General features: G+C 44.3%; 1 protein-coding gene across 1 annotated transcript in view; it reads left to right on the forward strand.

Annotated features, from left to right (window-relative positions):
• LOC147894679 (callose synthase 9-like) overlaps positions 1-17,272 on the forward strand; it is a 433,662-nt gene that overhangs the window by 3,355 nt on the left and 413,035 nt on the right. The window contains exons 2-3 of the mRNA XM_087384939.1: positions 7,531-7,635; positions 7,734-7,823. Of these exons, the coding sequence (XP_087241065.1) occupies positions 7,531-7,635; positions 7,734-7,823 (195 nt within the window). The remainder of the gene's footprint in view (positions 1-7,530; positions 7,636-7,733; positions 7,824-17,272) is intronic.

Here is a 17,272-nt window from a genome sequence, read left to right on the forward strand (position 1 = left end):
TGCCTTGGATAATCCTCCTAAAAAGATGTATTGGTTTTGCTATTTTTAGGTGTATGGCTTGCTAACATGTCATGACATGAAGCCAAGAGGGGATGTACTGTGGGAGCCATACGTATTGGCTTTGATAGGTCTCGTTAGTAGGCGTGGCCGAGTTTCAAGATGTTGGTATATTCCTAGACCTATGAGCTGGTCATGTAGCCATACTATAACGTGAGCCTCTGAGCATGTTGAGTCTCAAGCCATGAGACTGCTTGGATCAACCTCTGAACACGCTCAGACTTTAGCCTCTGAATTACATAGGGTGCCCAATTTGATGACCGTCATTGTCATGTTTTGTTCTTGGTTCCATTCCAATAGTCCCTCACCTTAGACCGTCATTGTCATGTTCTGTTCTTGGTTCCATTCCAGTAGTCTCTCACCTTGCCTTCATGGGGGGTGTTGGAATATGAAGCCAAAGTGAGTTTAAAATGAGTGTTCTAAGTGTGGTTTTATAGTCTAGAGAGTCCTAGACATGCCACGTGTCATATTGGGAGATATCCCATAGACATTGTGACTTTCTAGAGTCTAGTGGCACACTATATAGTGTTGTACTTGTCTATTGTCTATCACATCAGCTTGCTTCTCTCCCTACCACTATGATCTTTTAGATGCTTGGAAGGATAATTCATTTTACACTTTGCCTCATCTGCTCCTATTCTTTGGTTGAATAGGAGACTATAGATGCCCATCCATGCATGGATAGAAAATTTTATGTTGATGATTGGGCATTAGATAGAGGTGGCTCGGTATGCATTGCGCCAGGGGTTTCCACCTTGGATCACTTTCCAGTGGGTTATGATAAATTTTTAGAGCCTCATTTGAGATGCCACTCTAGAAGAATGAAGATTCCAGAGGCCGCCCATGCAGAGGAGGCCCTCAGAGAGGATGTTTTGCAAATTTGGATGTCTCATTTGTAGGGTAGAGTGCCATCTCCTTCATATGTGGCAATAGCCCTCTCTACTATAAGTGATTTTATCATACCATTGCTAGTACCAGAAGACATGGAGACATGTCTTTGATGGCAATTAGCAGCTCTACAAAGAGGAGCAAAACCAAAATATAGATGCTTGGATTCAAGAACTCTTGCTATAGCAAGGACTCATCAATAGGTTTATTAGATCAAAGAGCAAAGTATGCCATTCATGCATGGGAGTCCTTTTAGATTCAAATGGGAGGAAGATTCAATAAACAGTTTGTCTCTACTCTTAGCCCAAGACATGGTAGAGAAACTCTTTCTCTTCTTATTGACTCTGATGGGATTTTATAGTTAGATATTGATGCCATCTTACACATAGCAACTAACTTTTATGACTCCCTTATGTCAGTAACTATTGACAAGCCTACCAGAGATGATGCCGGATTCAAAGCTTGGTAGGGTGGTATTCTAATTTTTTTTTTTGCAAAAAAAGTACTTATATTAAGTATGAAAGAAAACCGCAAGAGCAAGCTCAATGCGGAAGTACATCATTCCATGCATGAGAAAACCAAAAATCAAAAAGAGCTAGCAAATAACCTGGGTTGAGGCTGAAAATGCCACCTCAACCTCGAACCAAAAGCTAAGAAGAAAGGTGATCTAAAAAATATATCCCTCCTAGCATAGGCTTCTCTCAATGATCCCTGCATGCTCGCCTAAATGGCCGGCCATCAAAGTATGTATAGTATCAGTCCAATACTAGACAATGTCTAACAAGGGTGAACCAGGGATCCATCCAATGCCTTTGTACATCTGGCTCTCCAAATATGCTAAGCTGCAATACTAGCCAAAATCTCCCATGAGGTGTCTACAGAAGCATGTGCAGCTCTGAAAGGAGTGAATGAAACATCCCGTAGAGAACATGACTCTACTACGTGTCGTTGAACACAAGAAGCCCCATCTGAGTCATGTCCTCAGAAGAAGACCTGAGGCCCCATAAGAGATAGCCAAACAAGTGAGCCCTAGGTCATGGAGAAGGGTGATCTATGAAGTGCATAAAATCCCAGCAACACCCTTCCAAATGCCTTCTAGATCATCCTCGCCTATCTGCACTCCCAAAGGCAATGCTAAACTAACTCAACTACATAATGGCATTGAGAACATGTAGCATCAATCCCGAACCTGGATCTCTACAGGTTCACTGCAATCCCTCCATGAATAGAAATCCAAAAGAATCGAGTGATTTTTATATTTTTGAGGGATTTCCAGAGTCTCCTCCAAAAGTTTTTCAGCACTCTATAGAATTCTGAAAGCTGCCCCAATTAAGAGATCTAGAGGGCGTGCAATCTCTAAAACCAAGCTAAAATCTCCTAGCATTTCTAACTGTGTAACGAAAGAAGGGGATGCTCTTCTCTTGGTGCCCTTCATCAATCCAATCCCACTCCCCAAGGTCCCACTGCAAATATCTAATGGGACACCTCCATAGAGCCAAAGTCTCCATGAACCCAGGGCCAGAAGAAGCGGGTCAGGATCTAGGTACCGTTGTGAATTTGTACCATGCTCCATAGAGCCTGCAATCCTGACTGCCGGCTGGAAGGCAACCTCTAGAAGGATATCATTAGAAGATATGTGTAGACCCCTTCCGACTAAACATCAAATACAAGGGCATCCTCATGTGGATCCCGCAAAGTAATAACTTGAAAAGGAATACCTATCCTCATAAAAGCACCCAACCAAGTGGAACCCGTAATAGGCATATCATCGGTATCCATCCATTCCACTGGTATGGCTGCATCAATCTGTTGACCCTCCCTGCACTCCCTCTAAGATGACTAACTGATAAAACTCTATGCTCCTTTGGAAGCTTTTTGAAAGCTTTCCAAGACCTCACAGTCGAGGTAAGGCCCCTCTCCCATGTGGACTACTGCATATAATGCGACATGCCTAGTGGTCTGACATGCTCATCAAGTGTGCTTTCATTCCACATGACGGGCTGCCTATCAATTTCTTTGTGAGAGGAGAGGGAAAATCTCCGAAGTGTGCCTCCGAAGCTGTCCCAAGCTTTCAGAATGATTGAGCAAGAAGGATATCTAAGATGGGCTGAAGCAAAAGTCCATCTAGTGTTGTCCATGCAGCCTTCTCACGAGGTGGGTGTACAGGATTGTATGCTGCATATAAAAAAAGCCTTCCATGGCTCCTGTCCAGGCATCAATCCTCTCACCACCGTCTTGCAGAGCAAATCTTTGCACTGCAAGTTTGGGTCAATGATATTGAGACCCCTTCCCATGTGTGGAGAATCAGGGTCTCCCGAGCCACCTTGACTATGACAATTGTGGTGCCATCTAGTTGAAAGATCATAGTGGTAGGGAGAGAAGCAAGCTAACACTAGGAACGGAAAGGAAAGATAACAAGCATAATGGAAATGAAATGGAAAGGAAACGAAAGGAATGAAAAAGTCTCACATGGTACCAAAGAGCTTGATGTTGACTGATGTAAATGACTCAAGACAAGTACAACACTATATAGTGTGACACTAGACTCTAGAAAGCCATAGTGTATATGGGATAACTCCCAATATGACACGTGGCATGTCTAGGACCCACTAGACTCTAAAACACCCCCTAGACACCTAGTACACTCATTTTTGACTCACTTTGGCTTCATATTCCAACACCCCCCCATGAAGGCAAGGTGAGAGAATAGAGGAGAGAAGCCACACCCATGACAACATCCAACTATTAGCCTATGCAATCTCAGAGGCAAGTGTGCATGACTCAGAGGCTAGTGAGCATGGTACAACAGACTCAGAGGCTCATCTAGCATGGCTCAAAGGCCCAACATGCATGGATGCAAAAGACTAAGAGCATGGCTTAAAGGCTGGAGAGCATGGCATAACAGGCTCAGAGGCTCTACCAAGCATGGTGGCTCAGAGGCTCAACAATGAAGAACTCATCAATGGAAGGACTCCTTCCAATACATCCCCCCATGGCTTCATAACATGAAGTGGTAGGAAGCCACACAAATAAACAGGAAAACTAATACATCTTTTTTTTAAGAGGACTATCCAAGGCAGAGAACCTTGACTGACTCAACACATATAATTTATTGCATTCATTTTTGGGGGACTACCCAGGACAGAGTACCCTATGACTCACACATAAGGAATATAGAAAATATATATTCATTTTATGCATAGCAAGGGCAGAGAACCCGTATAAGTCCAAAGTAGCTGCTTGCTCAAGAGTGTGCACATCCCCCCGTATCGATGAAGTGTCGATGAATGGCATGAGGGGAATGCCCAAAAGATATCTCGATGTCGGCCATGGGAGCAGCTACATGGAGCAATCAGCCCATGACTCTCAAAGTGACAGAGTGAGAGTCACCAAATGTCGGAGAAGAATCTCAAGTTTGAGCAATTAGGCCCAAGAGGGGTGAAATTCCCAAATGAATGTACCAAATGGTGATGAAATTACACGAATTTGGCAAATTCCCCAAAAGATTTACATAGCAGAAGCTTCAATTATGCCAAAGGAAGGCACAAAATAGAAAAGCCCTTAATTTTACGGTTAGGGTTGCTGCAAAATTAGGGTTTGCAGAAAATTGGAACTTTCTAAAATTTCCTAGAGCATAGTAATAGAGACACCCCTCTGAATCCAAGTGAAACCAATATCAGCTCCCTAGTCCAGAGTGTCGTCTTGCTGATCCAAAAGCCATTGGATTTGTGCCAGTTTATATGCGTCCTTGTTGCTGCTGCCATGTAAAACAAATCCAAGGCTGTCCTGAAAGACGTGAGCGTCTGTGGCGTCTCATCCAAAAAAACAGCCCTATCATCTGCCATCTCACTATCCAATAGCTCATCTTCCTATCTCAATGGAATTTTTAGCCCAACAATATCAGCTTGAGATCTAATGTAGATACTCATAGTTTTAGCCACAAACAAAAAAGAAAGGGGACTAAAGGGCATCGCTAGCGGACTTATATAGAAATCCAAAACCAGTTTCGCCTAATTTCTCCAATAAGTACCTGGTTGTGGGCTGATTTATAAAGAGCGGAGATCCCTCTAATCCAAGCATCTCTAAATCCAAAATGAAGAAGGGTTCCCTCTAGAAATCCCCAATCTACCCTGTCATAGGCTTTCTCAAAGTCCAGGAGTAGAATGGCCAACCTTTGGCCACTGTGCATGGCCCACTGAGAAGCCTACCAAAATGAGAAGATGTTATCAAAGATGCTTCTACCATGTACAAAGCTCGTCTATCAATCACGAATGAGATCGGTAAGCATGGGCTACAAACGTAGGCTGGTTGCTTTTGCCAAAATCTTATACAAAGTGGCCAATAGAGTGATGGGTCTCCACTAAGACACTAAGTTCTTGCAATCCCCTGTTGGAATAAGATGAATGAGGCCAGCAGGTGATAGAGTCCTGCTCTCTTCAGGATGTATCACTTACTCCCTTCAGAGCTTCTCATGCTTCAATGAACACCTCTTGGGAGATTTTGGCTAGCATTTCCTCTTGGCACATTTGGAGATCCAGATGTACAGAGGCCTTGGATGGCACCCAGATACACCCATCACAGGTATTCACAGGTATTTGGACTAACACGGTTCACACTTTGATAGCCATATGGGCTAGCATGCAAGACCCTTCATGAGCAGCCTCTTCTAGAAGGACTATATTTCTTGGAGTTTGGAGGGGTTCTCCCTTTTCTCGGAGGTTTCTACCGGATTGAGATGGCACTATCAGCCTCAATCCTTTCTTTTTGGCTCTTGAGCTTTTCGTGCATTGCATGATGTATCCCATATGAAGCTTTCTCTAACGGTTTTCTTTAATACTTAATAGAAGTCTTTTTTTGCAAAAAAAAAAGAATAAGATGAATGAGATCCCATTGATTATGAGAATTCCTCCCAACTCTGGGTGGTATTCAAGACTATTCTCGATCCATCTCTTCATCTCTCACCCGTCCTCTCTAGAGGGGAGATTGAGGCACTCGCCCTCACGGAGTTCGATGAGATTGATTTTCCTCCAGTGGACATTTCACTGTGTACATCTTTCATCTGGAGCTATGACATGGCATCTGACACCTTCGAGTTTATGGGTTCCCGACACATTCTCACCCCAACTCTGGTGTCCACTTATTTGCGTCTCCCCACACTTGCGATTCAGCCTGCTTATGGTGAGTCACCGCACCTGATATCCTTTCTCGTGGGTTGTAAGTGGCACAGGTGGGGAGAGGATTGCCAACAAGCAGTGGAGGGACAGAAAAGAGAGGAGGTACTAGCGAGGTATTTCTTTGCACGTTTATATTCAACACCTGACCATTTCTTTATCTTGAGGAGTATTCGCCTTGCATTGAATGTGCTCTTCACTGCGACTCCTTTTGACTTCACCTCTCTCATTCACTTCACATTTCGTGCCACTGTGCGAAAACGCCGCGGAAAGATACATGCACATGTGGACCACATCTCATTTTTTGGGCTGCCTACATAAAAGCTTTCCATGAAGGTTCGATCTAAATCTTCACAAAAAATCTCATACTTGAGATTCGAGTCGGCCTTTCCACCCTTGATCATCAAAAGGACAAGAGATCCTATACCACCCCCACCAATTAGGAGAATCGTATTTTTTTTTTTGATGACTAACAAAGTCCGCCATAGTTTCTATGATGGGGCATGCTCTTCTTGTGCTGCTATCTCCTTCTTACATTTTTGTGACTATTTTGTCTTTCTCCTCGTCTTTCGTGCTTTTTCTGACATCAATTAGGGATCGGTAGCTTGTGAAGACTTTGGTTCGTCCTTCTGACATCAATTAGGGATCAGTAGCTTTCAGGTCTGTAGATCCTTCTATGAGGGAGCAAATATTGACAGGGCCATTCTCATTCTTTGGGGATTGCCTCAGCTTATCACTCTAGATGCAATGCCACTTTCCTTACACAAAAACCAGGCCCCTCCATAGACCTGGCTTCTTAGGAAATCATTGTCGTATCACTGCTTGGAAGATTTGGATATCAAAATGCACAAAGGACCTTGATGGGACCCATACCTTTGCTTCTCAGCCAATCTGAGTGATCTGACCGTATATTGTACACACCCTTATGGCCACTTAAAGTAGAGTTAGGCTCGTCATGTGCAGCCGAGGCCAGGAAAGAGTCCTCATGAAAGAGTTGGGATCATAGTTTATTTTTCACTTACACTCGTGGTACTTCCATTTTTTAAATTTAGTTACAACAGATCCACCTTTTCTCTACATATTTTATGACCACTGTGAGCCGGGGGCAAAGGGCTCACTAAGGCCCTTGTTGAGTACTAAAATGCTATACTAGTACAAAATAGCAAAAAAAGTAGCAAAAAAGGCATGAGAGTGGCATGAAGATATCAAGTGCCCAGAGCTAGAGCCCCAAGTGCATGAACCGGCTCCACGTATCCAGGCTCCATGATGGCTCTCTGATGAGATGCAAAGAGCTCATGTATTTGCATGTGTCGGATGTCAATACTGGATCCTTTTCAGTGGTCAATACTGGATCCTTTTCAGAGTCTTAAAGGATTCAATCTATCAATCCTCTTAATAATGTATTCTACTTCAGGTAGGAGCTGCTATATCGGCACTGGAGTCTCCCCCCCTGCCAATGCATACCGAGTTACAAAATCCAGATGTCTTTGATACTCTTAACTATGTATTTGGATTCCAGGTATGTAGAAATTACTCTATGTCATTACTTTTTACTATTTTCTATTGTCCTCAGCACTTTGTGGAAATTGTTTGAATGGTTCGTACCTTGCATTGCAGCACGGCAATGTAATCAACCAACGGGAGAATCTAGTTCTTTTGCTTGCAAATGCCCAATCTCAAGTGGGATCGATCAAAGAGATTGAAAAGGTACTTAAAATTGTAGACAAATGACTCCAACATAATGAAAGGATGAACACTTTTTAAACTAGCTACAATTATATATTTTAATTTGGTTAATCTGATTGCTCCCTTGCATTCCATCCGAAACATGTTTTCCTCAATTTGTGGTGGATTTTTTGTGTAAAGAAGCTAAAAGAAGACTGGTGATACAATAATTAAAAATGTAATTTAGATATGCTTCACTCCACACAAGATGTTCCTTGTCAGGGTTCCAGCTCATTGCATGTAACTTGGTAGCAAGTTTTTTCCCCCATGAAATAGACTTCTATTCAGTATGAATGAAATGGCCAAGAGTGGCAAAGCACTCAAGCCACAAATATCTCATGCAGAGCATGAGAAACAAGTGGTCAAGAGCCACTGAAAATATCCAAGCACATGAAAATCCTGAAAGAAATCAGGACTGTGGCTGAAAGTGCCACACCATGCTAGTAAGAAACTCCAAGAAGAAAGGATTGACTCTCCACTCTTTGCAAAACATTGTCCTCTTGGCTGATGCAGACCTACTAAAAAGTCCCCTGCATCCTTGAAGTTTCCTGGCATTACTGACTAAGACAAAGAATGGAAGGTTCTTGGAGTGATTACCTGCATCAATCCAATCCTGTTACCTATAATTTATGGAAACATCCCCATAAAGCCATAGCCTCCAAATAACAAGAGGAACATCCTTTGGATAAGGATCAATATACCAGCCAGTAGCATAAAAATATATTACTTTGACCAGCTAAAGATGTGCATCCAAAATAAGGTCCTCATACAAAGAGCCAACCAATCTTCCCCTGGACTGCACTGTGGAGACCATGGTGTCTCCACCTCTATCCCACGTGAGGCCTATGACGTGCAATGGAGCACCTATTCCAGAGAAAGGCTCCATCTATTTGATAAGTCTATGCTTCCACCCATCTCCAATGGCCCATTCCAAAGGAACAGCTGCATCTACCTGAGCAATTATTCTACCACTGCCTCTGATATGACTAACAATTAAGGTTCTTTGTTCTTCAAGGAGGTCTTGAAATGCGTTCCAAGATCGCATTGAAGAAGCATGACCGCTCTCCTATTTGGACCAACACATATAACCCCATCTATCATTGTCATCCAAGATAGATTGATTCCGCATGATTGGCTTTGTGTCAATCTCATCCTGCATAATGGGGAGAAAGAGCCCCTACAATTGTGCCAAGTTCTCACAGTAGCAACCATAAGTGTTGAAGAACGCATCCTGTGATTTGTAGAAGTAAAGCTCCACCTAGTGCTGTCCAACCACACATCACCTAGGTAGGAATACAAGTCCCAATGCATTGTAAGAAGAAATCCTTCCATCGCTTGATCCTAGCAAAGAGTCTCCTAATACCAAGCTAGATAACCAAACTGAGTATCAAGATTAAGGATATTAATCCCTCTCTCTTGGGTTGAAAGAATCAATTTCTCCCAAGCAACTCTAGCTCCAGCATCTATGAACAATACGAGTCCGCACCGAAGAAAGTTCATGATAGGCCTCTTGAGCTATTAAATGCAGTCCTTGAGTGATGCCAACATGAGCAAACAAACCAGGCAATGAACAACAACCCTTACTGGACGACTAACACTCTAGAGGCAAGATCCAACTTGGCTGAACTTAGGCCTGATTTACCAGGATTATCAAGCATTTTGTTGAAATTTCTCTAACTCAGTGAAATAATAAATATTCTCCTAAGGATTGGCATCTATAGAAATAAGAAACATAGTAACCAAAACAGACAATCGGCTGAACTTCCTTGATTGGATTAGACGAAGGATTTCACGAGTTGTGGGCGTAATATTCTTTTCCACGGTCATAGGATTGCTACTGCTACTTTTTTTTCCAATGAAAATACTTCGATTAAGTATGAAAGAAACCCCAAGAGAAATGCTCACAATGGAATACATTATGCAAAGCATGAGAAACAAACACCCAAAGGGCAAACAATCACTCAAAAAAAAAAGCTAGGAAAACACCAAGGTTGAGGCTGAAATTGCAACCTCAACCCTAAAAAGTGGAGCCCCTCCTCTCCCTAAGGAAAGTAGTCCTCTTGGTAGAAGCTTTCCTAGGAAGAACCCTGCATGCTCAACCAAATGGCCATCAAGGTATGTACGGTATCTATATAATGCTGGCCAAAGTGTGTGAGGAGTGGATCGTAGCAAAACCTCTTTGCTATGAAGTGCCACAATGGATACTTGATGATACAAATCTTTTACATGCTCTAAATCGATACAGAACAAACACAATTGGAATTGTTGTGTTGAAAAACATAGAGATTTGTAAATCAGTCATAGTAGAGTGACTTTTGAACGTGTGTACTAAATTTTAGTGTTTGTTTTATCCGAAGAGTATGTTAAAACATGGTTTGAAATATCAATTATAAACTATTAAGCTATGCATCAGAGCCACAACAAGGGAGCATTTAAGATGAAGTGGGAACAGTTGTAATGACGTCAACTATCCATATAGGTTTGTCTTAGATAATCCCTATTGTCTTTTGTTGATCTACCCTTTGCTCTATCAGATCATTCATAAACACATTCACATCTGGGACTAGCACAAACTTGGAGATTGAATGGACATGTGGAGAGGGGAGCATCACTCTAACACTAGGAATAGAATGGAAAGCATAATGAAAATGGAAAGAAAGTACGAGTACAAGGCAATGATAACCAAAATACTCACATGTAGATAAAGCTTGATTTTGACTGATATAAAAGACTCAAGAAAAGTACAACACTATATAGTGTGACACTAGACTCTAGAAAACACACAATGTATATGGGATAAGTCCCATAGTGATATGTGGCACTCTAGGATAGAAAGTAGAATGGTGTCTACTAAAATACACTAGAAACACCACCTAGAGACCTAGTACACTCCAAATAACTCACACTTTGACTTCATATTCTAACATCCCCCCACGAAGGAAAGGTGAGAGAATAGAGGATAGAAGCCACATCCTATGATGGTGAGAGAATAGAGGAGAGAAACCACATTTGATGACCATGATGAAGTCACTCGGTGCTGTACACCCCTAGTAGCTCAAAGGCTCATGAAGCGTGGCTACTTGACCCAATGAATTTAGTCCAGGGAATGAACCAACATCCTGAAAACTTGGCCAGGCTTGATCGAGTGTACTCACCACTATCTATGGAAGGACTCCTTCCAATATATACTACAACCAATCGAAGAACTCCGTCCAATACACGTCCCCCCTGGCTTCATGACGGTAAATCAGGTAAGAAGCCACACACAACTCAAGAAGTGAAATAACATCAATTTAGGAGGACTATCCAAGGCTGAGTACCTTTATAGACTCAATGAAATAAAAACTCAATACATATCGTTTTAGGGGGACTACCTAGGGCAGAGGACCCCAAAATACATCAAGCTATAGCATAAATAAAAATCTCTGTGGAAGAGACATCCTCCGCATAGTTGTTGCACGCAAGTGTACACATTCTTCCTGATATATGGAAAGAATGCCCCCTGAAGATGTCGATGAATCCCATGGGAACAACTCGCGGAGCGATCACCGTATGACTCTCAACGTGTCGAAGTGAGAGTCACCCAAAAATCGATGTAGAGGCCGTAAGTACCACGAGCAATCGGAAAGTTGATCAATGCGAAGTACCTTAGGCAACAATAAGCAATGTTAGGGTGGAGGCTCAAATTTGAGCACTTATGCCCAAATGGGGCAAAATTCCCAAGTGAATGGGCAAAATAGCGATAAATTTACATGAATTTGGAAATTTCCAAATGATTTACATGCTAGGGGCTTCAATAGAGCTGAAGGGATACATAAATCAAAAAAGCCCTGCAAAATTAGGGCTTAGCAAAAAATTAGGGCTTTCCAGAAATCAAAATTTCTGGAAGGAGTGTCTGCCCACAGCTCTTAGGAACCTTCAGAGCACAAAATCCTCGATTATTTTATTTTATTTTTTTCAAAAAAGAGACTTCTATTAAGTAAGAAAGAAACCCGCTAGAGCAAGCTCTATGCGGAAATACACCATGCTAAGCATGTAATAAAAAACACCTCAGAGGAATGAGGTAGAAAGAAACCAAGGCTGAGGCTGAAAATGCCATCTCAACCTTGTAGAAGTCTCAACAAAGAAGGGAGAGTCTCTCCAATCTCTGAGAAAAGTAACTCTCCTAGAGGAGGCTGCTCGAGATGATCCCTGCATGGTCGCCCAAATGGCCATCAGAGTGTGTATCGTATCTGTCCAAGTACTGGCCAAGATCTGAGAAGGGTGAACCTGAGAACCCTCCAAAGCCTCAGTGCATCTGGCTCTCCAAATGTGCCATGTTGCAATGCTAGCTAGGATCTCCCATGGAGAGTCGACCGAGGAGTGAGCAGCATTGAAAAGAGTGGCCAGAACATCCTCTAGAGAGCACGACTCCACAAGGTGTCATCGGATGTGAAGAGCCCAAGAGGAATCAAGTCTCTCAAAAAATACCTGGGGCCCTGAAAGAGTAAGCCAAGCCACTGATCCCCAGGTCATATAGAAAGGTAGGCAAACAAAAGTGCTGAAAAGTCTTGCAATCCCCTTCCATATGATTCTCACCTGTCTGCAATCCCAAAGGCAGTGCTGAATTGTCTCCAAAGCAGAAAGGCAGCGAGGGCAAGAAGGGTCAGCTCCGAACCTGGATCTCCAATGGTTTACTGCTATCCCACCAGGAATAGAAAGCCAAAAGAAGAGAGTGATTTTTTTGTTCTGGTGGGATTTCCATAATCTCTGCCAAAAAAATTTCTGCAAGTCAGCAGGAGTCTGAAAGTTCTCCCAATGATGAGCTCTGGTGGGCCTCCAACCCCTACAGCTGAGCTGGAATTTCCTGGCATTACTGACCGTGTAACGAAAGAAGGGGATGCCCTTTTCTCGGTGCCCTTCATCTATCCATTCCCATTCCCCAGGGTCCCATTGCAAAAACTTAATTGGGACACCTCCATAGAGCCACAACCTCCATGAGCCAAGGGCAAGGAGAAGCGGGTCAGGATCCAAGTACCACAGTGAAAGAGAGGGCAAAAATAGGGCAAAAGAGAACCATCCCCAATTTTAATCCCAAAATAGGGCAAAAATTAAGAAAGGCAGCTTTTAGGGTTTTCGAGCTGTTCTGCACATTTTGGGGCAGAGGAGGAAGGGGTGCATCATGAATCAGAAGCTCCTAGGGAGAAGATATCCGGCATCATTGGCAGCACTTTCGGTAGCAGAGAATACAAGTTATGGGAGAGTCAAGAGCAAGTTTTGGCGAGGATTTCGAGGGCAGCAGCAGCAACAGTAGACAGCATCAGATGGCGCAGCAATCAAGTCTATAAGCAGCTACTGTTGGGAGCGCATTTCGAGGCTGCTTGGGCAGCGGAGCAGGCTGTACGGACAGTACGGCCAAAGCGTGTGGGCAGCCTGGTACGGCAATTAGCATGCCTGTTGTACAGCGCACCAGTCCGTACGGCTGATTTCCAGCTGATGCTGAGGCTAAAGGAGCAGCCGATGGTGAGGCATAGGTCTGGGCTAAAGGGGTAGCTGATGGCGAGGCATTCTGGGCTGATGGTCGATGTAGATCACCTCCTCCAAAAGCTCCAAACAATGGTGAGGCTAAGGGAGGGGAACTCTACCTTGGAGGAGAGGGTAGCTTCCATTTGCGGGCTTCTTTCATCCTCTAGGTAGAGCAAGAAGGGGAAGGTAGGAAGGGAGGCTCTGATACCACATGAAGGGACATGTGGAGAGGGGAGCATCACTCTAACACTAGGAATGGAATGGAAAGATGGAAAGCATAATGAAAATGGAAAGAAAGTACGAGTGCAAGGCAATGATAACCAAAATACTCACATGTAGATAAAGCTTGATGTTGACCGATATAGAAGACTCAAGACAAGTACAACACTATATAGTGTGACACTAGACTCTGGAAAACACACAATGTATATGGGATAAGTCCCATAGTGACATGTGGCACTCTAGGATATAAACTAGAATGGTGTCTACTAAAATACACTAGAAACACCACCTAGAGACCTAGTACACTCCAAATAATTCTCACTTTTTTTTTTTGCAAAAAGACACTTCTATTAAGTATTAAAGAAAACCGTTAGAGCAAGCTCCATACGGGATACACCATGCAATGCATGAAAAGCTCAAGAGCCAAAAAGAAAGGATTGGGGCTGATAGTGCCATCTCAATCCGGTAGAAACCCTCGAGAAAAAAGGAGTACCTCTCCAAACTCGAAGAAATACAGTCCTTCTAGAAGAGGCTGCCCGTGAAGGGCCCTACATGCTAGCCCATATGGCTATCAAAGTGTGAACCGTGTCAATCCAAATACCCGTAAACACCTGTGATGGGTGTATCTGGGTGCCATCCAAGTACATCTAGCTCTCCAAATGTGCAAAGAGGAAATACTAGCCAAAATCTCCCAAGAGGTGTCCACTGAAACATGAGAAGCTCTGAAGGGAGTAAGCGAGCAGGGCTCTATCACTTGCCGGCGGACCGAGAGTGCCCAAGAAGAAGGCTCACCCTCATAAAACACCTGGGGCCCAGTAAGGGATAACCATGCGACCGAGCCCCAAGTCATGAAGAAAGGGAAAGTATGAAAAATGCTGAGTATCCGAGCAACCCCTTTTCAAACAGTCCTCGCCTAACTGCAGTCCCAAAGGCAATGTCACACTGACTTCTCTGCAGAATGACAGCGATGGCAAGTGGGATCAGCCCCAAATCGTGATCTCCACAAGTTCACTGTGCAATCCCTCCATGAATAGAAAGCCAAAAGAAAAGAGTGATCTTTCTATTTCTGAGGGATTTCCAGAGCCTCCTCCAGAAATTCCTGCGCAAATCTGCAGTGATGAAGAAGCTGTCCCAATGGGGGGCTCTGGAGGGAATCCAACCCCTACTGCTCAGCTGAAATCTCCTGGCATTACCAACCGTGAAACGAAAGAAGGGAATCCCCCTCTCTCGGTGCCCATGATCTATCCACTCCCACTCTCTTGGGTCCCACTGCAAGCACCTGATAGGTGCACCTCCATATAATCACAATCTCCAGGATCCCAAGGCCAAGAGCAGAGGGTTGGGATCTAAGTACCACTACAAGCCCGCTCCATGGTCCACAAAACCAGCAATCCTAACAGGCTGAAAGGCAACCTGTAGAAGAATGTCATCTGTGGATCTAGAGAGTATACCTCCATTCCCAACGTCAAAGACCAGTGCATCTTCCCCGAGACCTCGAAGAGCGATCACCTGTAGAGGAACTGAGGTCCTCAAAAAAGCTCCCATCCAAGTGGTGGAAGTAATAGGCATCTCAACTGTCCATTCCACCGGGATGGCTGCATCTATCTGCTGAATCCTACGTGCTACCCCTCTAAGGTGACTCACGGACTGTAGTCTTTGATCTTTAGGTAGCTTGATAAATGCCTTCCAAGTGCCTACTGTGTAGGCGGGGCTTCTCTTCCATCTAGACCACTGCATGTAATGGGAAGTGCCCAGTGGTCTACCATGCTCATCAAGTATACTATCGTTCCAAATGATCGGCTTCCTATCAACCTCTTCGAGGGTAGAGGGCGGAAACTTTCGAAGAGTGTTCCTGAAGCTCCCCCAAGCTTTTAGGATGGTAGTCATGAGAGGAGAGGCAGGAGATCTGAGAGGGGCGGAAGTAAAAATCCAGGGAGGGCTGTCCACCCAATCATCTCCCAAGGTAGGTGTGCAAGCCTAAATGCATCCAAAAAAGAAATCCTTCCAAGGTTCTTGCCCAGGCATGAGTCCCCTCACTACCACCTTACAAAGCAATGCCATGCATGGCAAGTCCGGATCAATGATATTAAGGCCCCCTTCACATGTAGGGAGAATAATGGTCTCCCAGGCCACCCTCACTGCGACATCTGCCATGCCATCAAGTCCACTCCATAAAAAATTTCTGATTGGTCTAATGAGCTGAGTGATGCAATCCCTAGACCGGCATCAACAAGAACACACAAACCAGGCAATGGCCAAAAGAACCTGGTTCACTACCACAACTCTAGATGCAAGGTCGAGTTTGGCTAAGCTCCAAAAAAGGAGCTTTTTTCCTTATACTCTTCAGTACTGGGGTAAACTGCTATGCTGGAGAGATGCCCAATCCTACCTGGCATTCCAAATATCTAACAGGAACACCCCCTCTTAGTCCAGGAAAAGCCAACGTCAACTCTCCAGCTTGGAGGGTCCTCATCACTGATCCAAAAGCCAAAGGATTTATGCCAGGTAATGTGTGCCCCTGCAGCTGAGCAAAAGATATCCAAGGCTGTCTGGAAAGAATCAAGTGACTGCGAAGAGGCCCCAATAAAAATAGCAATGTCATCAGCCAACTCACAGTCAAGAAGCTCCTCCTCCTGTCTCAAGGGTAATCTTAGCCCACTGCTCCTGTCTCAAGGGTAATCTTAGCCCATATAGATCAGCCTGAGATCTAAGGAAGATGCTCATAGCTTCTGCCACAAAAAGAAAGAGGAAGGGGGCTGTTTGAGGGGAGGGGTTCCTATCCTTCCGGAGGTGTTACCGGAGGCCAAAGGCCACTGGCGTGAGAAGCATGAGTTTTGCAATGCTCTAATGCAATGGATCGTGCAGAGTGCACCGTGCAGTAGTGTGCGAGTGTCGTATGCTATACTGCAGTGAACGACGACATACGAGTGCACTCATACGAGTGCACTATGCTAAATGACAATCACCGGTGAACTCCACAACATAAGCAAAATAAGAAAATCCTACACTGGTGAACAATCCCCATATCCGGAAGAGACAAGAGAGATGCGAAAGTGACCGAGTTGGCCAATGTACATATCACTGGACGTGTCCCCAAGTCACAAATCGCAAGTCACAAGAATACACAAGTCGCAAATCACCAGAATACACAGGTCTATCCCCATAGTAGACAAAAGATACACACAAGTCTCTCCACATTCTCTCCTCGTAGCTCTAGCCTCTATCTCTCCTCACTCTCCTCTCTTTCCCCCCCTGTCGAATGCCGAATGCCTCCTTTTCTCTCTCCCTTCTCCTTCCTCATCCCCCGCCTTGGAGGGTCCCTTCTTTGCTGAGACTCCCCCCCTTTCTTCCCATTGGTCATCCTCTTATCGCCTTAGCTGTTGAGGATAGCCGTTGCACTGCTGGCTCTCTTGATGGCTTCGGCGACTTCCTGACTCCCTGACTCGCCAGCCTGATGGTATAAATTCTCCATGTGCAGGTGAGCTGGTTCACCGCACCTCTTGATGGCTTCGGCGACTTTCTGACTCCCTGACTCGCCAGCCCGATGGTGTAAATTCTCCATGTGCACGTGAGCTGGTTCACCGCACCACTGCACCACTGTATCACTGAACCACTGTGTAATATAAATACTCCTGACTGCTCCATGTGCTAAGCTCACTCTCCATGTGCGCAGCTCTTGATGAGATCACTTTGGACACGGTACT

The sequence above is a fragment of the Dipteris shenzhenensis genome, chromosome 14 (assembly GCF_047967505.1).
Source record: "Dipteris shenzhenensis isolate YYH24624 ecotype China chromosome 14, Dip_SZ_1.0, whole genome shotgun sequence".
Taxonomy (NCBI): Eukaryota; Viridiplantae; Streptophyta; class Polypodiopsida; order Gleicheniales; family Dipteridaceae; genus Dipteris; species Dipteris shenzhenensis.